Source organism: Centruroides sculpturatus, unplaced genomic scaffold (assembly GCF_000671375.1).
Source record: "Centruroides sculpturatus isolate CEXI.00-Female unplaced genomic scaffold, Cexi_2.0 scaffold1476, whole genome shotgun sequence".
NCBI classification, from domain to species: Eukaryota; Metazoa; Arthropoda; class Arachnida; order Scorpiones; family Buthidae; genus Centruroides; species Centruroides sculpturatus.
This window is the reverse complement of record NW_019385716.1, coordinates 143,821-171,681: the sequence shown is the minus strand read 5'-3', so window position 1 is coordinate 171,681 and position 27,861 is coordinate 143,821. Positions and strand designations below refer to the sequence as shown.

Below are 27,861 nucleotides of genomic sequence, written 5' to 3'. Positions count from 1 at the left end.
ATGTGGACAGACAACAGTGGAGGAGAGGGAGAAGGGAAATAATACTAAAGCTTAACTTACATAACATAATGTAACAATATTAAGTTAAGCTTTAGTATTATTTCCCTTCTCCCTCTCCTCCACTGTCATCTATCCTCAAAGATAAAGTGCAAATAAAACTACATTTTTTTTTTTATCAATTATTATTCTATTATGGTTACACAATCAATTTATATTATATAATAATTTCAAGTGCAGTTTTTTTTATAACATGGGAAATGAGAATACATTCAATATAATGGGGAAATGAGAATACATTCAATATTTGATATTGATTGTTCTTAAAGCATTAAAATTAGATAAAACTTCTTTAAAATATATAAATATGGAATGTATTTTTGCATTTTAACAGTTACATATTGGATAAGTTTTTTTAAAACAAAAAAATTGACTGAATTTTTGTTAATGAGTTTTTTTTTTTACCAGGAAATATCGACTTATGGGTCGGTGGAGTGAGTGAGGATCCCGTTGACGGTGCTAAGTTTGGCCCAACGTTTCGCTGTCTGATAGTCGACCAATTCAAAAGACTAAGAGAAGGCGACAGGTAAGACGGCATTAAATAAACTTAACACAAAGTATCAGCCAACGAGTGTTTTTACACTAATTCATCGTATGCTATCGTAGGGTATGGAAATGACACTCGAGTGCAGGCAGATGGGAAAAAATTTTGTAATGGAAAGGACTAAATTTTGAAAACACATATGCCAAGTTAGTGCTTTATAAGTAATAAAAATAACAGCGTTGTCAGTGTTGATAGCTTATTTAAACAAATAATTAACTAAAAAACACTTAAACAGTTTCATTTGGCCAATCTCTGTAAATATCATTCTTTGCAAACCATTACGGTATTTTAATTATTCTTTACAGATTCTGGTACGAGAATCCGGGGATATTTACGACAGAACAATTGGTCCAAATTAAACAGAGTTCGTTAGGAAGAGTAATGTGCGATAATGGAGATAACATTACGCAGGTTACACAAGACGTTTTTATCATTCCTCAGCGCCAAAGTCCTGAAACTGTAGCATGCTCTGCACTTCCAAAAATTAACTTAAATATTTGGAAAGAATGTTGTAATGGTAAATGTATTTTATATTTAATATATCAGGAATGACTAGAATATAAAGATACAATGAATTAATATGTTCTTTTTTATAGCTTGATACAAATTGACACAGTTTATTAAATATATTTACCAAATATCATAATGCACATGATTAAAAAGAATGTACCATAGAGAAAAGCTGTAATGAATTGACTTCATCCTTTTTTTTGTACTAGGTTTTGTAACTTATATATCTTAAGATTAGAAAGTAACAAAATTTTAAAAAATATCAATAATTTGTCATAACATTGATAATCTTTGTGTCAGCAAGTCATCAGGCATAATATCAGATACAGTAGACCCCCCTATAACGCTTAGATACGTTCCACGCTAACTGAAAGTTATGTTTTAGGAACGATTAAATACATGAGCCAATCGCAGCCCGATAGGTGGGAACTTTACAGACTAAGGCTGTTCGAAAGGTTTTCTTCTATAAAATTAACCGATTCTAGACTAATTCCACTCAACATTTCCAAAATACGTATAATTTTTTGGGAATAATCTGTATAAACTATGCTATAAACAAAAAATTGTAGGATTACTTACACCGTTCGACTACGCCGTTGCTTAAAGCTGGTTTTCATCGCGGAACAGCACGCGAAACGACGGCCGCAATTTCTGATAACGAATTTTTGGCGGAAAAATAACTTGACCTTTGGAGACATCATTAATATAAATAATTTTTATGGCCGTTGAATAAGAAGTGTTTCTTTCACAAGAAATGTATAAAATTAGTGCTGTATTAGACTTACGGTACCTAATTTACATACTGTGCAGACGATAATAAACTCAACTTACTAGCCTAAAATCTCCGTAGCGTGTTGCCAGGCGGCAGAAAGCATATATATAATTATAATAAAGTTACAATAAATTAAGTTAATATATAATTATATATACAGTACCTAATTTATATATAATTAATATATAATTATATGTACAGTACCTAATTTATATATAATACTAAACAGACGATAGCAAACTCAATTTAGCCGCTCCGTAGCGTGGCGCAGGGTCGGAGGTAAGTAGTTCGGCTGCTCATCCACTATTGGTCCAGACTCTATCAATCTTCTCGCGAAACGACGTTATAGGAGGTACGTTATACGAAAGTTTCTACAATTTTTTCGCTACGTTATAGGAACGTACGTTATAGGGGGGTCGACTGTATATCTAATATGTAAGATACTGCCCTTTTGATACTAAATTTTTGCAGATAGCTTATCAAATGCAATAAAACTCCAATTTTTTTTTATAATAGCACTCTGCATAAAAAGTGATTTTTTTTATTTTACAAAATTGTATTATTGAAGAAAAAATAAGTCATTTAAATTTTCAACTAAAGTAGATTTATGAGGAAAAACAGAAAACGATACTATATTTTAATATTTATTTATGTAATCATTCTATATCTGCTAAATTTGATTTTAACATTAGTCTTATTAAATATAACTAACAGTATAATGTATGTAATATTTATCATCTTCAGACAACATTGGTTATCAATGTTTTACATTATATCACATGAAGAGTATTTCTGTAAAGCTGCTATGTATGTGAATTATCTGGCCAAGAATTACAAGGTTGGAATTGATTACACTAGTTGTACTTTATCAGTCATGCAGCAGAATCTTTGATAAATTACAAACTTCCAACAAATATGTTCTAATAACAGTATTTGACATCTGCAATGGGTTATATAATATTTTGTACAGTATTCAAATTTTCTTGGTCTCATGACATTCAGAATTTGAAATATTTCAATTGGTAAATACAGTATATGCAGAAAACATTGTCATTTTTTTCATGATATAAATGTTCAAAAAATTGGTCATTATTTTCTGATAATCCTAAAAACTGTCCTTAAAATTTTTATATATCTTTTGGATAAATTTTTATTACTTTAAATAAAAATAACATTCTATCAGATATTTGTTTTATGTAAGAATTTCAAATGTTGCTTCTCTGAAATACATAAGTAAAATGTCTGTAGTCTGAAAAGGGAATATGTCATGAAAAATCTCAGAATCAATTTTTTTTTTAATAATTCTAAACATTATATTTGAAGATTAGAAATGGCACTCAACTATAAAGATCACTGGCATCTACATGAAAGTTCTTTGCTAGATGTATACAATAGACTCTTGATAACTCAAATTTTTTTCTATCCCATGCACTTTGCACTAACAAAACTGAGTTACAAAAATTACATTATTTTAATCAGATCATAAATATAACAATATGAACAACCTAGACTTAACTATACAGTTAAACATGTCTATCTTGAATCTCACAGGAATGAGAAAAAAATTTGAGATAGACAGGTTTCAAAATATATAGGTTCTTATACAGTAAGCAGTAATAGGTTTGATTGGAGTTACTGTATATGCAATTGTATTTTATTAATACAATAGTAAGTACAGTACATACCTGTATTAGGCATAAATAAAGTTAAATAAAACATTTTTGACGTAAGCTAACATAAAGTCGGGCATTGAAAACTATTGACAAATTATATCGAAAAATAATTTGTCAATAGTTTTAAATGCTTGACTTTCTTTAACCAATAAAACTCAAGCCAAACTCGTAGCCAATCAGAGAAAAGCAGTATGCAACTATGTACTATATTGCAAGAGAGTTTCTAAACTGTAATTTATGCTATCAAAATGTAGTCACTGAGCTTTGAATTTGACACTTCAGTCCACAATTTGACGTATAGAGACTTTGGGAAAAAAATCTGTATTTGAGATAAACATGGAAAATACATTGAATTTAAGCTGAAAATGCAGGGAAAAAAATAAATTTCAAGATGTTTTTGAGATAGACTGGTTCAACTGTATTAAATTTTATTATTCTATAGATGCATATATGTATAAAATAAAACATTGACATTATTAGTCAAAAAAGTGTTACAAAAGTTTGTTGTTGTTGATTCATTTGTTGCTAAACAATATTTGATAAGGTTAACTACTTCAAAAGCACCTCGTTTACTGAATGATGTAGAAAGCCCCTTAAAAGCTTGAGAGCTTTTCTGGCTTCCCTACATGTAGGGAGAGTTTATTATTTACTCTATACAGGATTTATTTCTTTCTCATCTTCATTACTTGGTTCTTTACTTTGGCAATAATAATGTCTCCAAATAATGACGTAGCTGTCTGTGGGCATTTATCAGCATTGATAAATCTTTTAATGACATTTTTTCATTACTCATTGTTAATGAGATTGACTCAGTCTTCTTCAATGTAGTTGGAAGAGTCCGATGGAAAACTTATTTATTCAGTGTCAAATTATTGACCGAAACCTGTTTTTGTAAAGAAATTTGCAATGGCACTTTGTGAAATTTCATTCCAAACTGCCACTTGCATTTCATCTAACAGGTTTACTCCAAACTACATGATTTGCATCTTTGACAATATGAAACATTTTTGTATAACAAGCTCTGAATAATTTGTTGATCTGAAAGTTGTGTTAGGTAATAAAAATTGAACTGTTACAGCTTTCAGAGTATGAATTGTCATATGTGCACTGCAGTTGTTAATAAAACTAATAATTTTGCTGTTTTCAGAAATTGTGTGTCTAAACTGACTTTTTCAGCCTATTAGAAAAAGCTCTATCATCTATGCTTTCTTATTTGCTGATTATTGCATTGTGAAAACATTGAGACTGTAAAGATTATCCAATTAATAACAAAGATTTATTTAAACAGAAATAAATAAACCAAATACTTAGAAAGTTTAAGTGAAATATTATGTATATTTATAGTAAAGTTTAAAATTTTTTATTTTTTTGATCTTCTGCCTTGTTGCACTAAGAGGGCCATTTTTTCCATATCCATTATGGGGTTTTTGGGTAGTGAGAGACAGGACCAGGAAAGGACAGGACTGCCCGTGACAAATTACTGGCAAGTTGCTTGTCCCAGACTCAATCCCAAAATCCCAGAGTGGTAGGCCAACACCTTACCTGCCTCGACCATCTTCTTATTGAGCTTCTGACTTTGGAAATTCTTCAAGGTGGTTTTAAACTTTTATTTTTTTTGCATTTTTTACTTCTCTCTCCTTTTTCTTTTAAATCTTTAAAGAATAAATAAACAAACATAATGTATATACTCATATTTTGTAAACAGTGTTGCAGATTTGTGAAAAATCATTTGATTATTTTCTGAATCATCATGCAATTTTTTTTATGGTTTAGACCAGGAGTCACGAAACTTTTCTTACAGCAGGTCAGATAACAGAGAGAATGACAAGCATGGGCCGCATAACCATTTTGTTCAATACAGCACACTGAATACGCAAAAAAATAAAGACAACCAACATATTTATTTACTAATACACAAACATGATTGCTGCAGCAAGCTTATAATTGCTTTTCTTAGAAACTTCATTGCAGGTACTGATATTTATACAAAAAGTACTCTGATATCCAAAGTCGCAAAGTGTTGCCAAATTTTTTATTTCACCAATTTATTTAAAAATTATATTACTGTCAGATACTAAAATCATATTGGACCAATTTTGGCATATTTACTTACACTTATTTTAATTTTTTTATATAGTAAGTTTATCTACAATCTATGATATTTTCATATAAATAATTATATTTTNTGTATATGGGGAGGAAAACTCATACTAAGTCATATTGTTGATACAACATCTATGATGGTGAATGTTCTAATATCACTTGTGATAAACTCTGATTAGACCATTTTTGGCATTTTTACTTACACTTATTTTAATTTTTTTATATAGTAAGTTTATCTACAATCTATGATATTTTCATATAAATAATTATATTTTAGCTCATTTGTGGCACAGTGCAATGCAATGCAATTTGTGGCACAGGCAGGATAAACTGACCTCGCGGGCCATACTTGGGTCACTCATGGTTTAGACCATTTTTAACTATCTGTGCTGTAAAATCTGAAATTGACTTAAAAATTCTGTTGTGGAAACTGTAACATCAGTATTGTAGATATAAAGTACAACTAGCTTAGTTTTCTCATCATATTTACTAATTTCATATCTTTATTCGTAATGCTTTCATCACCAACAATTTCTGTTTAAATTAATGTTGTTAAAATATATGAACTTTGTACTTGGATTTGTGAAGTTTTAGATTGAGTGATAGATTGAGATAGATTTAGATAGAGATTTAGATAAGAGATAGAGATTTAGATAGAGTGAAGTTTTAGATTGAGAAAAAAAACCTAATGGAATTTCATAAACTATGAAAACTATACGAATTTAGCATGATTAATTTGGCTTCAAATGTTTTCATCTACTTGATTATTTTAATTTCATACAATACTAATTTTCAGCTTTGTGAAGAGTAGTATTGTATGAAATCCAATGCTAATTGTCCATTTCCTTGAAAATGCAAAAAAAGCACACAAAATTAGACAGGAAACGGTCTCTGTATCTTATAGAAACACAGAATGCAATGAGTCTATGGGAGCTATGTCAGGACAAAATTTGAGTTAAGGGAGTTTGTTTTATCAAGAGTCTACTTTGTACTGTTAAATAAAAATAAAGTTAAGTATTCTTTAAGAGTGTATGATGGAATTCATTTAATTAACTACAGTTAGATTATAGTTATCTCTTATTAATTTATTATTTTAGTATGTTATCAAATAACTAAGCAAATATATACTGTATTTGTAAAATTTAGTTATATATAGTTAATATTTTTCTAAAATTGCATTGATAATTTATTGCTGATTATAGTTAGTTCATTACTCTGTTCATATCAACTTTAAGCATATATACTAAAAATTATCATTTATTTATGGACTAAGTAATTAATAATAATAATATTATTATTATTAATATGAATAAAGTATGCAATTTAATAAATCATGATTACAATGTTTGGTTATATTATACCAAGAACTATATCAAAAAGACAGTGGGTGTATTGCTCCACTAATTTGTAACTTTTTAACCATTAAAATAAGAAGGAAATGCCATCTGTGCCTCCTTATCCTTTAGATCACTCTGATATTCATTTAAAGAGCGACCTATTAACAAATTACTTTCATGTACTATTTTTCATTGTAGCATAACTATGTAAAAGTTTTGTTATGTTGTGAAAGTGTCAAGAGAATCACTTTTTAAGTTTTGTAGACATCCTGATAAATGTAATGACTTTTCAGTCTTTTTCCCTACAAAAAGAGGGGATATTAAAGATATATTCCCTATTTGTAGGAAAAGCTCTTGTGCTCTCTACACCTTTTATATATTTCAGTTTATCACATTTCAACATCTTTGCATATTATCAAAAATCTAATAAAATTAACAAAAGTATCATAAAACAGCCTACAGAGATTCTTACTGTAAAATGAAATTAAGTTCTGAGGTTGTAAATGACTATATTGTATTAAAAAATCATAATGTAATAATTTTAATGAAATTAAAATCACTTTCAGTTTATCACATTAATGTTATATTGCATTGAAAGTAGTGGACAGAACATCAAGCAGTACTAGAAAATAAATAACAATACTAATAATGACTATTATTTCATATCTCTCCAGAAAATTATTATATACCTCAATTTGAGAACCACTGATGCATATGAATAAATTTAACACAGTTATTGATAGTTACAATTATTTTAATGTGACTGTGTGTATAATGCTATTTTTAATATTGAGGAGTGCAGTTTATAGTTGAGGAGTGCAGTTTGTAATTTTTGTATGGCTATCAAATTTACTCCCAGAATCTATATAGAAAATATTTAAAATTATATTGAGAACAGGAACTAATAATTTTATATTATTAAAGCTTTTAAAAACATCTACTATGTAAATTTGTGATGAAAGCACTTGAATCATTTTCATATTTATAACATTAAACTGTCATTAAAAATATATTATTCAAAATTTTGTGATTGTCCTCTTTTCAGTATAGATTTTTTATTCTAATATAACAATAACTGTAATTCAAAATTTACAAAATTTTGAAATGTTCTTTATGGAATTTCAGCTTTTTCCTTTTATTTTTTCAGAATGTGGAAATACACCAGTACTTAATACAATTGCACACCTTCAGTATCGCACCAAACGCTTTGCAGAATTCAGTTATCCAAAAGATAATAAAGATTTATAGCATATGGTTATAAGCTGCAATGGAAGGCATATTTAAGAGAGCATTACGTAGTGTTATTTGTTAAAGCATTGTTAATTGATGCCGACAAAATATGTAGACTTGAAACTGGAACTGATTTTTTTGTGTCGCTTATGTATAATTTTTACCAAATAAAAAAATAACATAATTTTTGTATTTGCATGTTTAATAAAATATTTGTATAAATAATTGAAATGTCATGCTAACCTTCATATTTCTAGCAGTTTTGTTTTCATTTTGAAGTAAGATCAGAAGCAAGAACTGACAATAGTTGCAAAATAAATGTCAGCTATCCTAGGGAAGATGAGATAAAAATCCATTCCTTTATTCCTTTCAGTTTTCAAGGATACGATAAAATATGCATGCATCCTTCAAACTAATTAGGCAATGAACATTTAACAACATAAACTAGATATGTTTTCCTCCCATTTAAAAAATAAGACAATTAAAATGTTATGTTTTTATGATATGTATCATTATAAGCCATCATAATAAATACATTTAAAAATTAAAATGAGTGGTAAACATGTCAATGTCTTTTCTATTATTCATACAAGTATTTCATTAAATATGCAAATACAAAAATGATTTTATTTTATTATTAGGTAAACATTACATAAATAATAAAAGAAAAAAATTGTGAATTTGAAACTAGAACTATAGCTTGTTGGCACCTTTTAAAAACCACGATGCTACGCATTGCTCGAATATGCGTTCCATCACAGCTTATAACTATATGCTAAAAATCTGAAAATACAAACATCAAAATCTAATATTTGCAAAGCACATTGGACAAAAAGCTCACATATATATCCACTCACTTTTGATGTGGTTTCACCATATCCAAGCTGATCAAAATTGATGGTAGCCAGTCGTGTCCTTTCCTCCTTAGACATGATAATTTATATCAAGGGTTACTGGAAGGAAACTAAGTACTACCAACTTTTACAATTCTGGCAAAATAAACTTTAACAAACTAATGATTTCGGCATTGTTAAACAGTCATCATCAGGTTAATAGAACACTCAAATAACAATTTTAAATGTGACGGACATAACTCTGATTGACTTACATGTATCATTGCATACACATGCACAGAATTATGTCTTTAAAGATGCTAATGCATAACCAATCACAGTTATGTTCCATCGTGTTTAAAATTATTATTGAAGTGTTTTATTAAGTTGATAGGGACTGTTTAATTTTAACACAACCAAAAGCATTAGTTGGTTAATTTATTTTGCTGAAAGAGAAAAGGTGTTGAGATTGGTAGTATCTAATAATCTATTATTTTCATCATGTAAATAAATCATTAAAAGTACAGTATGCCTCTTCTTAACGCTGATCCGATATAACGCGATCTGCTGGAAGCCTTAAAAAAAAGCTCAAAATTTACACCGATTCAAATTATCGCGGCATTTCATTGATTCGATTATTCCCAAACACAAACTAATCAGTAAAAGGTGGTAATTCGTCGTAGCGCTATACTTCCCTTAAATCGATGTTTGTTTGGTGCAATTTTGGAAAAAATATAACATCACGAATGCCATAGGCAACATCGATTTCGCTTGTCAAGAATTAACTGATAACTGCACGAACGAAGTGCGGAAGAAGCGTGGCTGATTTTATCCAAGAATTCTCGACAAGAGCATATCGCTGTATCGTTAGGTTGATCAAATTGTCAACCTAATCGATACAGCCGGACTAGGAGATGTGGACGAGCGGGATATTGAGCAGTTACTGTAGGTTTGTGGTGAGAACCTTACCAACGACCACCTTGGAGAACTAGCAGAACAAGGAATTCGTGTAGAACTGGAAAATAGTGATTCCGAAATCGTTGATCAAATTGTAGCGAATAATCCAGATTTTGAAAGGAGTGCAAAAGCGAGACGAGGCGTTTTGCATGCGATCTGCCGCTACCGACATTTGCTTAAGGAAAGGAATGAAACTTCACGACTTTATTGCATAAAAACAAGAATTTCAGAAAAGTCAGGACCTTCGTCACAAAAAATGGACTTTACATTTCTGTGTGCATATGTTCGTGTGTTATTTAACGTATATTATTTTGCAAATTAATATAAAAATAACTTAAAGTAAAATCTGTTTATTTTTAGTTGCTTGTTCCCATTTCCCTATTTACTCTATGTTAAAATGATCTAGTTTAACGCCGTTTCGTTTAGCGCTTTATTGAAAACATTCTTGATTAATAAATGCGCAGTAGCCAGAATAAATTAATAACGAGAAATAGCAAATTCTGTTTAAATGTTTCTTAATTGGCTTAGAATAGTTAACGGATGTTTAACCGAATTACAATGAAATTTTTTTTTCAGGAAACGCAAGTTCTTTGCAGAGTTCGAGCCTGTCCGCCGGCGCAATGTAAAAACCCGAGGGTGCCCGAAGGACAGTGTTGTCCCGTCTGCTGACGGACGAAATTACGTTTTTAATTCCTCATTTTATACCGTTGGCATAGAATTCCACAAAGAGCATTTCCGTTCTCACGGACGAAACAAATTAGTTACGAACAATGCGGGGCCGAGATTCGAGAAGGAGCGGCCGAGTTAGAAAACCCAATAGTCCGTGCGTGGTACAGACCACCGTCCGTAAATTACCTCCCGGGGTAATTTCGCCGTTTTGCAGTCCGCGTACATTGTATAAAAAACTCTTGTGAATAATTTGTGCCATACGTTTATCTCATTCGACACTGCCATTTGCACAGGAAAAGGTTCTATTTCCACAAAGATAAATTAGAGGGAACCAGAGCTTTTGCGTTACAACGAACGTGCAGAATTCTGCAATACTTAAACGTATCCGATTCGAATACTTTCTTACCGTCTTTGAAAATATGCCGTACAGTTTACTTACGTGGTAGATTTTTTATACGTAAAAGTTTTACTTTAGTCGCGCTCGAGAATGTATCGTCGACGAAAATAATTTCCTTTAAGTTCTTCGCCTGACCGACGTTTAAATTGATAAATAACGACAGAGGACTCGTTTGTACATTAAACCTATTTATTTGCCAATCAGTTACTAGCTTATTAACAAATTCGTTTTACCTACGTTTCGTCATAACCGATAAATCACTCGGGCGATTTGAAGGAATTTTTTATGAACGTCCGATAAAATGTATTGTAGCATTGTTTGCAATAAAAAGTTTTATGGAGAGTTGTTGGCATTCGATATTCGATGATAACCATTGTAATTTGTATTCGAATAAAAGACCACTTTTTATAACCTACCATTTCTCGAAAATAAATTGTTTTTAGTATCGCATAATGTTCGTTTCACTAATTAAAAAATGCGCCGTTTGTCAACCGGACAATACTTTACCTCTGTGAGACCTAAGATTTATTTCAAATTTCGTCGCCTGGCCAAAACTGCGGAGGACTACGTTTACCCGTTCTCGAATGCCCTCCGTTGGATTGCGGACGAAACTCGCGGACCCAACCAGAAAAGTATTAGAAGGACCCCGAAACAGAGTCCTACTTGAAAAAAAAGGCTAAGAAACATTTAATTCGCGATAAAATTAACTATAATAATGCTTTACGGGAGGGGGCTGAGCTTCGTGGACGTTCGTTTTATTTTATTAGGTTTTACATAGTGTTGTAACGAAAACCGAATATTCGGCCAAACTNTTGAAACTGGAACTGATTTTTTTGTGTCGCTTATGTATAATTTTTACCAAATAAAAAAATAACATAATTTTTGTATTTGCATGTTTAATAAAATATTTGTATAAATAATTGAAATGTCATACTAACCTTCATATTTCTAGCAGTTTTGTTTTCATTTTGAAGTAAGATCAGAAGCAAGAACTGACAATAGTTGCAAAATAAATGTCAGCTATCCTAGGGAAGATGAGATAAAAATCCATTCCTTTATTCCTTTCAGTTTTCAAGGATACGATAAAATATGCATGCATCCTTCAAACTAATTAGGCAATGAACATTTAACAACATAAACTAGATATGTTTTCCTCCCATTTAAAAAATAAGACAATTAAAATGTTATGTTTTTATGATATGTATCATTATAAGCCATCATAATAAATACATTTAAAAATTAAAATGAGTGGTAAACATGTCAATGTCTTTTCTATTATTCATACAAGTATTTCATTAAATATGCAAATACAAAAATGATTTTATTTTATTATTAGGTAAACATTACATAAATAATAAAAGAAAAAAATTGTGAATTTGAAACTAGAACTATAGCTTGTTGGCACCTTTTAAAAACCACGATGCTACGCATTGCTCGAATATACGTTCCATCACAGCTTATAACTATATGCTAAAAATCTGAAAATACAAACATCAAAATCTAATATTTGCAAAGCACATTGGACAAAAAGCTCACATATATATCCACTCACTTTTGATGTGGTTTCACCATATCCAAGCTGATCAAAATTGATGGTAGCCAGTCGTGTCCTTTCCTCGTTAGACATGATAATTTATATCAAGGGTTACTGGAAGGAAACTAAGTACTACCAACTTTTACAATTCTGGCAAAATAAACTTTAACAAACTAATGATTTCGGCATTGTTAAACAGTCATCATCAGGTTAATAGAACACTCAAATAACAATTTTAAATGTGACGGACATAACTCTGATTGACTTACATGTATCATTGCATACACATGCACAGAATTATGTCTTTAAAGATGCTAATGCATAACCAATCACAGTTATGTTCCATCGTGTTTAAAATTATTATTGAAGTGTTTTATTAAGTTGATAGGGACTGTTTAATTTTAACACAACCAAAAGCATTAGTTGGTTAATTTATTTTGCTGAAAGAGAAAAGGTGTTGAGATTGGTAGTATCTAATAATCTATTATTTTCATCATGTAAATAAATCATTAAAAGTACAGTATGCCTCTTCTTAACGCTGATCCGATATAACGCGATCTGCTGGAAGCCTTAAAAAAAAGCTCAAAATTTACACCGATTCAAATTATCGCGGCATTTCATTGATTCGATTATTCCCAAACACAAACTAATCAGTAAAAGGTGGTAATTCGTCGTAGCGCTATACTTCCCTTAAATCGATGTTTGTTTGGTGCAATTTTGGAAAAAATATAACATCACGAATGCCATAGGCAACATCGATTTCGCTTGTCAAGAATTAACTGATAACTGCACGAACGAAGTGCGGAAGAAGCGTGGCTGATTTTATCCAAGAATTCTCGACAAGAGCATATCGCTGTATCGTTAGGTTGATCAAATTGTCAACCTAATCGATACAGCCGGACTAGGAGATGTGGACGAGCGGGATATTGAGCAGTTACTGTAGGTTTGTGGTGAGAACCTTACCAACGACCACCTTGGAGAACTAGCAGAACAAGGAATTCGTGTAGAACTGGAAAATAGTGATTCCGAAATCGTTGATCAAATTGTAGCGAATAATCCAGATTTTGAAAGGAGTGCAAAAGCGAGACGAGGCGTTTTGCATGCGATCTGCCGCTACCGACATTTGCTTAAGGAAAGGAATGAAACTTCACGACTTTATTGCATAAAAACAAGAATTTCAGAAAAGTCAGGACCTTCGTCACAAAAAATGGACTTTACATTTCTTTGTGCATATGTTCGTGTGTTATTTAACGTATATTATTTTGCAAATTAATATAAAAATAACTTAAAGTAAAATCTGTTTATTTTTAGTTGCTTGTTCCCATTTCCCTATTTACTCTATGTTAAAATGATCTAGTTTAACGCCGTTTCGTTTAGCGCTTTATTGAAAACATTCTTGGTTAATAAATGCGCAGTAGTCAGAATAAATTAATAACGAGAAATAGCAAATTCTGTTTAAATGTTTCTTAATTGGCTTAGAATAGTTAACGGATGTTTAACCGAATTACAATGAAATTTTTTTTCAGGAAACTCAAGTTCTTTGCAGAGTTCGAGCCTGTCCGCCGGCGCAATGTAAAAATCCGAGGGTGCCCGAAGGACAGTGTTGTCCCGTCTGCTGACGGACGAAATTACGTTTTTAATTCCTCATTTTATACCGTTGGCATAGAATTCCACAAAGAGCATTTCCGTTCTCACGGACGAAACAAATTAGTTACGAACAATGCGGGGCCGAGATTCGAGAAGGAGCGGCCGAGTTAGAAAACCCAATAGTCCGTGCGTGGTACAGACCACCGTCCGTAAATTACCTCCCGGGGTAATTTCGCCGTTTTGCAGTCCGCGTACATTGTATAAAAAACTCTTGTGAATAATTTGTGCCATACGTTTATCTCATTCGACACTGCCATTTGCACAGGAAAAGGTTCTATTTCCACAAAGATAAATTAGAGGGAACCAGAGCTTTTGCGTTACAACGAACGTGCAGAATTCTGCAATACTTAAACGTATCCGATTCGAATACTTTCTTACCGTCTTTGAAAATATGCCGTACAGTTTACTTACGTGGTAGATTTTTTATACGTAAAAGTTTTACTTTAGTCGCGCTCGAGAATGTATCGTCGACGAAAATAATTTCCTTTAAGTTCTTCGCCTGACCGACGTTTAAATTGATAAATAACGACAGAGGACTCGTTTGTACATTAAACCTATTTATTTGCCAATCAGTTACTAGCTTATTAACAAATTCGTTTTACCTACGTTTCGTCATAACCGATAAATCACTCGGGCGATTTGAAGGAATTTTTTATGAACGTCCGATAAAATGTATTGTAGCATTGTTTGCAATAAAAAGTTTTATGGAGAGTTGTTGGCATTCGATATTCGATGATAACCATTGTAATTTGTATTCGAATAAAAGACCACTTTTTATAACCTACCATTTCTCGAAAATAAATTGTTTTTAGTATCGCATAATGTTCGTTTCACTAATTAAAAAATGCGCCGTTTGTCAACCGGACAATACTTTACCTCTGTGAGACCTAAGATTTATTTCAAATTTCGTCGCCTGGCCAAAACTGCGGAGGACTACGTTTACCCGTTCTCGAATGCCCTCCGTTGGATTGCGGACGAAACTCGCGGACCCAACCAGAAAAGTATTAGAAGGACCCCGAAACAGAGTTCTACTTGAAAAAAAAGGCTAAGAAACATTTAATTCGCGATAAAATTAACTATAATAATGCTTTACGGGAGGGGGCTGAGCTTCGTGGACGTTCGTTTTATTTTATTAGGTTTTACATAGTGTTGTAACGAAAACCGAATATTCGGCCAAACTATTCGGCTCGATTAACGCACATACGAAAATTGGCGCGCAAACCGCATTATGATAATGACCCTGCTCTCTATTGGCCCGCTATCACTACGCTTGGCCAATCGCGTTAATTCTTGGCAGTTGTAGCGAACAGACGAGTGTTATGGAAGTATGTGATAAATGATATCAAATGTGAATAACAATGAAATGACCTACACGTGTAAATAACGGAAAAAGAACAGAGAAGGATCGCGAAGTGAAAATATGAAAATAAATAAGAAATTGAGTCGATAACATAATCGAACGAGTCGAAGCAGCTTATTGGCGCGAAATTCGCGGCCGTCAATGCCAAACAATTGTTTTCATAGACTTCGGAAAGCTAAATGCTTGTAATGAAAGTCACTTAGCGTGCACGGGCGAAAGCCTGGGGCCGTTCGGGCTATCAAGCTGTCTAGAATCTGTGAAATCATAACTGTGACTTATATCGACGCTCTATCTGTCTCTTCTCCGTTATCACCAGGCTGAAGTCACGTAATTGTAAAATGGGAACTCTAGGACGTAAAAGTGACGAATCGAAAGTATCGTGAGCGCGTATTATGATGTATGCACAGGCATACATGGATTAGAGCGATAGAGGAAAGAGAGAGAAGAGCAAAGACGAGCGCTTAAAAAGGATAGGCAGGGTCAGACCCTCGGATGTGCGTGCATACACATGCACAGAATTATGTCTTTAAAGATGCTAATGCATAACCAATCACAGTTATGTTCCATCGTGTTTAAAATTATTATTGAAGTGTTTTATTAAGTTGATAGGGACTGTTTAATTTTAACACAACCAAAAGCATTAGTTGGTTAATTTATTTTGCTGAAAGAGAAAAGGTGTTGAGATTGGTAGTATCTAATAATCTATTATTTTCATCATGTAAATAAATCATTAAAAGTACAGTATGCCTCTTCTTAACGCTGATCCGATATAACGCGATCTGCTGGAAGCCTTAAAAAAAGGNAAATATTTTACGTTTTTGATACTAAATTAACTTCTGAAGTATAATTTGTTATTGTTTTTATATTTTTCAATATATTTATTTTGTTCGTACAAAATAAAAAAAATAATTTTTAACGATACAAGAGTCTTCGTTAGGCTTAACATCGACGAAAATTCAACGTGAAGCGACACGCAACGGAGAAAAATGTCAAGATGGGATAAATTAATATTTTTTTTACATAATCGGTTATCCGAAACATCGACTTCAGGACAACCCGGTCCCTACTTGATTCGGATAATCGACGCTCTACTGTATAATTCAATATTTCTCGTATGTTTCGTTTCTACTTACGGTATCTATCATTCGTAGGTAATTTAGGAAGGCACCTAAGGTTACCGAGACGTTCGTGTCATTATTAACTTATTAAAATAGTAAACTGAGCATAAAATGAAATTTTAAATTAGATTGTGTTAAAAAATCGTAAATATAAAAATTATTATTTTAAATAAAAATCTGTAAAGTGTCTAATTTTTCTGGTTTTATCCTGTTTCTTCTTTTGTTATTGGCCGGCCTTATAAAATATTACTTCTACCGATACCGAAGTTGCTGGTCCGCATACGTACCGAAGAGCTTTTTCTTGTCTAACTCTGCATATAAAAAATTTTCATTAGTCCGGAAATTAATTGGATCTTTCGATCTTTACGCGGAACCGCCGTATATTGTCGGGAAGTAACGGTAGCGTTACTCGGAGGAGCATTCGATGTTTCGCGAACTCGAATGCCTTCGTTCAAAAAGGGCCGTGTTCCTCAACTTTCAGTTATAGGTGGTTCGGCCACGGCCGCTCCTTCCGGAACGCCTCCATTATTTTCATTAATATCAGCATTTGTACAGTTGTACAAATCGATCTCTTACAATTTATTTAGTTGCGGTTATCGTTTATTTCGGGGACTTTTTATTTTCTTTAATTAAAGAGCAAACTCCGCGTCATCTCGATACAAAATTCTAAAACGAAGATTACAAAAATTTTAAAATTCACTCAGAATTACAAAAACTGTGTGTGTTGGTATCTATTTCTATTAATATCTTGGAATGTGGTAAAGATTAAGAAACGAAATGTGATTTGCTAGCTTACGTATAAGTTTGCCACTTGAGCGTGTTGTCGTCGATAGGTCCCGCCGAATCGATCGATTGGCTTCGGAGCCGTTGCACTCGACATTACTCAATTGTTTCCTTTATTAATAGTTCATTTATTGTCGTTACTACGATGGCGCAAACAGCTTAATAATTAATCTAAATTTAGTATTTTAACGATAATAAAATTATCAATTCTAATTATAAATTTTCAAAAAGTGAGACATTATTTTTAAACTTACGCGACGATAAACAAATTTAATAAAGTAAAGCCTTAAAATTTAAGAAAAATTGACTTAGTTGAACTTGGTTTCTCTGCCTAAATTTTAAAATATTTATAAAATTCAATTCTACCTTACATAATTTACAATTTATATTAATAAATTAATATTAAATTGCTTAACGAGGAAACTATTTCAAAACTTAGAGAAATTAATTCGACTATTTATAAATTATGGCATATATCGATCGACATTAACTTAAAGCTACATCTATTAAATAAATTAATTCTAAAAGTCTTTAATGCTTATAAAAGTTTTATATTAGGGTTTCTCATTTCCCGGTCTTTTGCTTATCCCGGGATAGAATTAATTATTTTTAAGGTATACAAAATATCTTGAAATCAAATGATATAATTATTTTCCATTTTTTAAAGTAATTTTAAAGTTCTGTAACCTCCAAAATCATATTAATAATGCTGTGTAAGGTCTATAGGCCTATAATAAAAATTACCTTTAAATAACGTAGAAATTTTCACAAATAGAAAAAAATTAATTAAAGTTTGCTGGAAACTGCATACAACAACAACAAAAAAAAATGTTTTGAATTGAGTTAAAAATTAAAAAAAATGAACTTCTAATTTAGAAGGTAATTTTCGTTTTTTAAATAAAATATAATACAAAATATTGCAAACTTTTATAAGATTTTAAAAAGCAAAGATGGTCAATACTCCGATAACTCACTCTAATTCTTATTTTAGTAATGAAAAGTCTTGCCACCGAGAATGCCCTTTCCGATTCAATTGATGTGATTGGAATAGTGTTTAATGCATTTAAGAGAAGACAGATATTATGTGTTTTTTCACCTGTAGCCTGGAAGCTTTCGAGTTCGTTTTCGAGATTGTAGTACTTCTTTCGCTCTCTAGTATTCTTGATTTGTCTACCTTGGCTGCTTTAATAGCGGCATCAAGCTTAGAGCTCGATAATTCGGCAATTCATTTGGCTTTAATAATCAGGTTTATGAAGAAAAACTTCATACTTGCAGACTTTGTACTCGTTTGTATCCTTGCCCAATTTGCACAATCTGGCGTCAGGCATTTATTGAAGCTACTGGGCATGGTTAAAACTCAAGACAGCGTAAGCACAATTATTCCAGATATTACAGGTTCCGACAAGTAAAGAATTTTTATAGTCATGCCACAAATAAGCTATATATTGATTATTGACCATTTGTGACATGCTATAACGAGCAAAAATTTAAAAAAACTAATAGGTAGGTTTAAAATTAATAAATACAAATGTATTCTGACAGTGAATGAGTTAATTATGCTTTCTATTTGCAAAATTCCTCAACCTTAACACAAAATAAGAAAAAAAGTGAATTTTTAAGAAATTTGCGGGATTTCCCGGGATAAGAAAAATTTCCCGGGATAAAAGAACAACCGGGATCCCGTTTGAGAAACCCTAGCTTATATACATCGCGGGGAATCCGGTTTAATAGTATTAGATTATACGAGGAATTATACACGAACGACCTTAAAGTAACGATTTATAAGTATATTCTTTTGTTGCGACAAACTAACGATTAACTGGAAAATAAGCCAATATATTGTTGATATTACAAATTTAAATATAGCGATATAATTTATACGATAATCAATAGGTATGTAAAATATTTAAATTAATTTTAAATATTGCGTGAAGATGCTCGTCGTTTAGCAACTACGAGCATCTTTACTCAATTACGTAACTACCGTTCTCGCGTTTTGCCAGCCTAAAGTTACCGCTTACCGCTACACGCAACGTTCTAAATTTTTGCTCTTTCATACCGTTTATATTTATCTGTTTAGGTTTGCAAATGAACGACAGAAACACAACCGTAGATAAAGACTGCGCTGGCGAGAACAATATTCCCAATAACTGCCAGCTCGGACCCGTAATTTCGGTGGCTAAAATATTTGGATCGGAACCATCGTTTCTACGCGCCTGCCGCCGCGGAAAGAACAGAAAGTACTTCGCTTATTACGTGAACTTTGTAGAACTTATTTTGTGGGTAACGGTAGGTAATGGTTGTGTCTTATTTATTGACGACGAAGCATTATGTGAAAGTATAAACGAAAATTATAGTACAAACAAATACTTCCAAAGAGTATATCGAATAATGTTATCGATGTACGCTATTACAGTTAGTATACTGAAAAGAAACAAATTCGAATGGGAAGACGATAAGATCGCGTACGGAAACGACGAGAACTTTTCCAAAAAAGTTCAATTAATATCGATGTTTTTTCATATTTTATACTTTTATCAAAATCTTTTAACCAGTCTTACTCTAGATTTAAAATATTATCCAAAAATTCAAAATTTCAGCAATTTCTCTGGCTTTAATCCGGTGTAATACATTTTATTTTCTCCGGAATTTGATTATTACCGGAGATGTTAACGTTATATTAACCATACTTCTTATTATATTCTTGTTCTCGTCGAATCAATTCCAGAAGATACAGATCGAGCTAGATTCGATCGACGGATACCCTCGTCGTTTGAAAACCGATCTATGGGAAATATTTCAGCAAATAAATCAAAAATGGAGCAATTTTACGGCAATTCTATACTTCCTTCTCGTCCACGTAACGCGCTTACTACTCGATATATTACTTTTTAATCACGAAGAACGATATAATTCGTTAAACTCAAAAGTCCAATTTGATATCGCTTTCGCCGTATTCGTCTCGATCTGTCCGATTGGGTCCTTCGCAATTTCTAAAATAACTTCCTCAGTAAGTGCAATATTATTTGTTTATATATCTATAACTATATGTTTTTGGTTAATTACGTGACAAGCATCTATTTACCGGTAACAAATATACGCGCTTTAATAACTTTCTATAGTATGCCAGACTTTCATATAGTAACATTATCGAATCGATCATCCGGACTGCTTTAAATCTTTGTTTTACGTAAGACGTAAATTTAGACATTTACCGAAGTTAAGGCTAAAAACAATTTATCGAAGAGTATAGGGGAAGTCACTAACTGGACAGGCTAATAGAAATCGCCGAGAATTAATGCTTTAGATCGAAACTAATATCTAAACGGCAATTAGGTTTCGTTAAATACATTTGGAAAGTGCGCATTGTATACGTAGGAAATTGAATCACTGTTTACTCGCAATCGTAAAAGAAACGATAACGGATGTAGAATGCGTTAATTCGCAACTTTAGAAATTTTTCTAGCCAACGTGTATAGCCTATATAATAAGAGTGCCCGATAAATTTACCGGAATTCTATCAACCGCTAATGGAAAATATTGATTTGTCCGAAGATAAATTTAAACGTAGCCGCATAATTCACACGAAGAGTGTGAATTATATATTCATATTTTAATTACACGAAGAGAGGGAAGATATAGTCTACTAGTAAAATTCTACCGCCTCTTTGATTTTGTCGCGTAAGGGAATAATACTGAAAGCCCATTTGATTTATAAAATCGGTAACATGGCGTGAATGGGAAGAATCCCAACTCTCAACAAAATAATCAAGATCATTAAAAATACTAGGTAAAGACAAACACGTGTTGTTAATAAATGTGACCATCTGAAGAAAAATTTTAAACGAATTATAAGAGAAATGCGTAATAGTATACAAATATATAAACGTGAAAAAAAAATTATGACAAGGAAAATCAACAACAATCCGGGAGATGCACGGAGAAATGAAAAGATAATACTGTACTATAAAATATATAAAGTCCATCCCTTTCAAAATTAGTTATCTTATTATGTTTTAATAGAACTTCCATCGTGAAATAAACTCTCAATATACTCTAACGTAAGGCGAAGGTGAAGTCGCATTAATCTTTATGTACATTATACCATTTTTGGTCCAAGTATTTAGTATTTTCTCCTCCTCCTTTAAAACTCTAGTTTTATAAGAAAGATTTCTATCATACTGTGTAAGATGATCATTTATATAAATTTTAGATACGTATACCGTCATGGCGGCACTTCCTGTTGCGACTAGTAGCCTCGCTCCCGACGCCTTGGACGTTTGGAGCCGAGCGTTGTCACGTGACGTGACGATTGCGCGCGCAAATGAAAGACGAAAAAGGGAAAAAAAGAAACAGATTGCTAAAATACTACGAGCGCTAAAATACTAATGTTATAACATAACGTACGGATATATCAATCTAAATCAATCTAAACGAATTATTAAAAAACGAATTTTTTGTTTTTACTCACCGTTGTCGTCGGTCATTCGGCGACATTTTTCGGCACGCTTTACAGTCTCGTGTTTTATCCGCATTCCTTCTAATTCATCGATATGGTTATATCCCTTCCATTCGTCAGTGTAAATTGTAGATCCGGACCGGACGAACTCGCTAACAGCCCAATTCAGACTGGCTTCGGAGCGATCGCTTACAAAACACAAAAAACAGTTCTTGTCTTCTCTACAGATTCCACCGACCATCCACTTAGTCCCTTTCAGCTTCCTCCCTTTTTCGTATTTCCGCTTGCTTACGACCGTCTCGTCTATTTCCGCAGTCTTTCCGGGGCCGCCAATTTTCAAACTCGTCAAATTAAAGAGAAACCATCATCGCGTGCCTAACGAAATTAGCCCAGTCGACACCGGTAATGCGACTTACCGCAACAGCCAAACACGAAGACTTCTACGAACAGTCTATGCAAATGAGATTCCCATGATACCTTAACAAATTTACCCTCGAAAGTACCTTCGAATGCCGAAGTATTAACGTCGCACTCGCGACATCGGAAATAAACAGAACTAGTGTCTTATCTATAAGTTATTGCACGAACACCCGCTTCGACCGGTTGCAAACCCATCTTACAAGTTAATCGCGAATTTTACATCGGAAGGTATCCTAACGTCAATACTTAACTCCGGATATTCCAATTCCAAGCAACGGAAGAAATTCCTCGACGTTAAATTCTTGAAATCCATTTCGAAAGTCGAAAAAAAAAATACTGTACAACAAACCTCTCGAATTCAAAAATCGACCGCACCAGCAAAAAACACGCGACATCGGATATCAGGGTCGTCACGTGACGACACTAGGCTCAAGGGTCGGGAGCGAGGCTACCAGTCCAATGTTGCCACGTCTACCGAATTTTCGGTAGATCTACCGATTTTGGGACCGACCTACCGATCTACCGATTGAAGCACCATATCTACCGAAAAGTTTACGATAATTCAAGAAAGAAATTTTTATTTTCAATGTATCTAAAAATTCTCAATAAAACATTTCTTTGTACCTTCATTTCTTATATATTGTAAGAGACTTTATTGCAAAGACTATCTCGTTTTGTTGAGAATATCTTGTGTCTGTCCCATTCTTCAGCTAATATAGAAAGAATATTTTCGTAAATAAATCTGTTAAACACAAAACAAATAAACTGAGCTCTGAAACAATCACTGGCGTAAGCCAGTAATTGTTTCAGAGCTCTTCAGAGCTACTTCTTACTAAACAATTAATTGGAAAAAATTACTGTTACGATTTTCCTGTAAAAGATAATTTAATTTCAAAAATAACAAACAGTGTGCTAAAAAACATACAAACGGAAGATATTGAATAATAATTATTATTAATATCCGAAAAATAAAAGGTAATACTGTATTTTGTTAGAAAAATAAGACAAAATTAGTAAATTATTATTTTTTTTACATAAGTGTTCTGTGTTAGTTTTTTGTTTTTTATTGTTTTATAGTGTATAATAAAATAAATGACAAAAAAGAATGTTATTGTTTATGTGCAACCTCCTTTTTGCCACACAAAGTCGATTTACCGAAAACTACCGAAATCTACCGAAAATTGCTTAAGGAATCTACCGATGGCAAGCAAATCGACGTGGCAACATTGTACCAGTCGCAACAGGAAGTGCCGCCATGGCGGTATACGTATCTAAAATTTAACCATTGTTTGCTTCGTAGTAACATTAGCCAATTTCACTACAATCGGCTTTGTCTCGCGCGACAATGAATTTCTTTCACTCGGAAGAGACCCGGGCCTATAGGCAATTACAATAGATAATTTATCAAATGTATTATCCCTAAATGTCGTAACTTTATAAACAACTAGCTGTTACCCGCGACTTGGCCCGCGGAGGTTTTGCGAGCAAACCCCATTTATATTCAGTATCCAGTTATATAACACCTACCGCCGAGAATGACGAGAATTGCCGGGAATCGAACAAACAATTTTCAATTTGATCAATTTTCTGGAACGTTTACGATCCTTCTATAATCGAACCGATACGCGATAACAAATTCGAATTTAAAACGGTTCGAACATTTGGTTAAAAAAATCGAAATATACGAAAATATTTATAACAATGTCCGAAATGTTATCAATTTAAGGGAAAGTATGGAATCAATTTCAAAAGCCGTTCTTCCGGTTAAGCCTTAATCCTCTCCCTCTCCCCGTGGGGGGAATTTCGAAAAATCCCTTCTTAGTGCTCGTTTCCGTGACGTTCCCTAACTGTCTACCAAATTTCACCTCTTTAGGTTCAGCGGTTTGCTCTGGGCGATGATGAATCAGTCAGTCGGGACAAGTCATTTTATATATTTAGATATCAATTAAATTTTCATTTAACAAAGTAGGAAGTCCAACAATTTCTAAACTCGAATTATTAACATCTTGCTCCGTAGACCTGAATTTTTCGTGTGTTTTATTTAATTCTCGGGTTAAAGTCCAGATACGTATACCGTCATGGCGGCTCATCTCTGATTCCAGCAAACAGTGGGGACGCACGTTCTAACCTAACCTAACCTATTCTAATAATTTGGTTGGTAATAATTATGGTAATTTATTAGAACAGGTTAGGTTAGGTTAGAACGTGCGTCTCCACTGTTTCCTTTCTTTTGATTGCTGGAATCAGAGATGAGCCGCCATGACGGTACACGCATCTGGACTTTAACCAATTCTCGTTTCAATATAGAATTTTCTTATTTTAAAGCTGCAATTTCAACCGACAACCTTTTGTTGTTAATCTTCAAAGAGTCGAGACGGTGGTTAATTTTATCAAATTTATCCGATAAAAATTGAATCGATTCCTTTATACTTTTGTTTGTTTGATTTAACCATAAATTTCCCATACCCGCATAAATTAGTTTAATTTCTAGAATAGTTTGTCAAACCGGGTTGGCTCGGGTGTCGTTGGAGCGAGCGAGAAGTTACTTCGCTTATTGTTACGATCGGTCGGTTTGTCATATACTGGACAAATAAAGTGAGTTGACTCACCTGATTCATCTTCTTGTCCCAATTCGCGTTTTTCACCGGATGCTCGCCCTCTGGTGTTTAAAAACAGAACTACTCTATCTGGGTCGTTCGAATGTTCTTCGTATATTGTCAGCAGTAAAGATGAATAGTAAAAGTAAAGCTTTCTGTTGTGTTCCAAATTGTAATTCCAAAGCCATACGCGATCCCGATATAAGTTTTCATGTATTCCCACATGAAAAACAGATGATTTTTCGTAAATCAGAATTCGGAGAATCTCAGAAATGTAACCGACGGAAAGAGTGGATTCGACTGCTAAGAATTGGAAAAAAAGTTACGAAGTATATGGTAGTATGTTCGAAACATTTTACTCCTGAAGATTATATTTTGTCATGTAAGTATGCTATCGTGTTTTTATAAATATGTTTAGATTATTGTAATTCGATAGTATTAAAAAATCAAACTGAAAAAGATTGCATAGAGTCTAAGTATAAAGTAATTTAGTATTTGTATTCGTTTTTAACCTATACTATAGGATTATCTTCAATAAAATGTAATTCTATTCAATTTTATATGATATGTCGATAAACTTTAAAATTCCAGTAATTTTGTGTGGGATAGAAGTCAATGCTGATGTTTGCAGACAAAGAGCACAAAAATGTACAGCACGATCTTGCTCGTTTTTCTCGACAATACCACATAAAATGACGTGTCCTGCTAGTAATACTTGTTCTCCTTCTATAAAATTTCTCGATGAACTGCTACAAGTAGCATATTTCATTATATCAGGTAGTACTATATAATTCATTTTACACTGACGACTAACAAACGACCCAGATAGAGTAGCCATTTTGTAAAAATACAGCGCCCTCTATAGTTCGTGAAAAACGCGAATTCCAAAATTGAATTTGCATTTCCTTTCGAAGTTTTCGCTGGTCTGCAGGATCCGCATTTCCAATTTTTTTTATAAGTTTTACTAAATTTAAAAGTAGCGCAACCGACTCCGTAACAGTAAAAATGAGCATTTTTCAAACATCGCGAACACCAAAGTAAATCATTATCCAAAATTTTTAAATTGCAGACACAACGCGAGAAGGAACGACGATTAGCCACGCGTCGAGGACACCAAGCGGCTAATTGATTCTTCGTTACATTAAAAATGCGTGCATTTTTAATGTAACGAAGACTTTAAAAGTAAATAAATAATTTTAATGCTTTTCTATTTAAAAAACGAAAATTATTCGTGAAATTTTAGATCGTATTAAACGGAACATTTTGTCTTATAAATGTTACAATTAAGACTCGATTGAAATACCGGTAGGTTTTCTGCGCAAAGTATTCCGTAGCGATTTTGTTTCTAAATCGTGGTATAACTTTTTATCATTTATTCAAAAATGTGGCTGTTCGATTAAAAAGAAACTATAGCTTCTTTTCTGAAGTTAATTATATTTAGAAAGGTTTTAATTTGTATTTACGAGTCGAGTTACGTATCAGTTTTATACTCGTTTTGTATATATTTGGCTCGCTTTCCGTACGAATCCTAGTGATAAAAACTGCCTCTAGACAGAAAATTTGATCTGCCCCGAGCGCATTATACAGTAACCTCGCTGTATACTCCTGGAACCCGGTAGCCGTGTTTTTCGCTTGGGGTGCGCGGCGTGCGACTGCTACTTATCGAGCTGGATAGTGCCGCTACTGACATATTCGGAAGCTACTATTTGCGGCTATTCCACATCAGTTTGTAACCTACTTACTTTCTCTCGTCGAATAAACAGCATTTATTTTCGTAATTAAATGTGACGTTTAAACTTTAATCGGTACTCTTAATTCATTTTTTACAAAATAATAAGTATAGTACTTTAAACACGCCATTTCCTTTACCAGAACGATGCAATTACGTATTACGAAACAAAATCATTTTACGAGTACTTTCCCGTTTGCATCGACTTTTGTATGAATTTCTAATTTATAGATCATTCATTACGTGCGATATTATATGCATTTAGAAAAACTACGCCTTAGAAATTCCATTATATATAATGTATTTGAGATAATAAAATTATTTATCTTTACATTTTGAGTCAAGTCTGACAGATTTATATAAAAATTTACTTCCGAACGTTACACAATTTTTCCAAAAGTGATTTACAATCACCGTTACGACCGCAGTTCGATAAATATACAGATTTTATTAGAACTAATTCGATAAATTATCAGCCAGCTGTCTAATGTTATATTACGCGAAAAATGTTTACGAATGCGACTCTTTATGCCAAATGAGTTTGTTCGGTACTAAGTACGCAACAATGAATTACTAGTGGCACGGAGCAAATACGGGAAACAGAAAGAAAGAATTACTAATTTGACTATTTGTTTCGCCAAACTCGAAGTCGCTACGCTACGGTGTTTAATAGGGCTACTGGCGAATATACCTATAGGTTGGAAATTAAACACAGCGTTGATAAAACTAAAACATTATTAAATTGTTCGAGAAAAGAAATGGAACTAGAAACCGAACTGTGCGTGAGATGTTTTCTTAAGCCGTGTTTAATAGTGGCAATTATGTTCGGTATGGATCCTTACGAGGAATGCGACTGCCAAGGTTCGAATAAATACAGCTTCGTGTCGAGAGCCTTCTATTTCGATTTAGTCGAATTTCTTTCTTGGCAATTTTTCTTTCTGCTCGTTATATCTACTATCCCGGCACTGGACGAGAACTTTCCTTGCGTTGGTATATGGAATGTTATCGACGGCGATTCTACTATTCTTAAGTTAATACTGATTATCGGCGCATTTATATACGCCGCAACGAACAGCGCGATTAAGAGACACAAGCTGAAACCTACGATAAAATTCAGACGTATTAGTTGTTC

At 32.9% G+C, this 27,861-nt stretch overlaps 1 protein-coding gene across 1 annotated transcript in view; it reads left to right on the top strand.

Annotated features, from left to right (window-relative positions):
* LOC111641483 (peroxidasin-like) overlaps positions 1-10,093 on the top strand; it is a 23,793-nt gene extending 13,700 nt beyond the window's left edge. Inside the window, exons 4-6 of the mRNA XM_023387657.1 lie at positions 466-583; positions 907-1,118; positions 8,144-10,093. Of these exons, the coding sequence (XP_023243425.1) occupies positions 466-583; positions 907-1,118; positions 8,144-8,244 (431 nt within the window). The 3' untranslated portion in view covers positions 8,245-10,093. The remainder of the gene's footprint in view (positions 1-465; positions 584-906; positions 1,119-8,143) is intronic.
* The last annotated feature ends 17,768 nt before the right edge of the window (positions 10,094-27,861 follow it).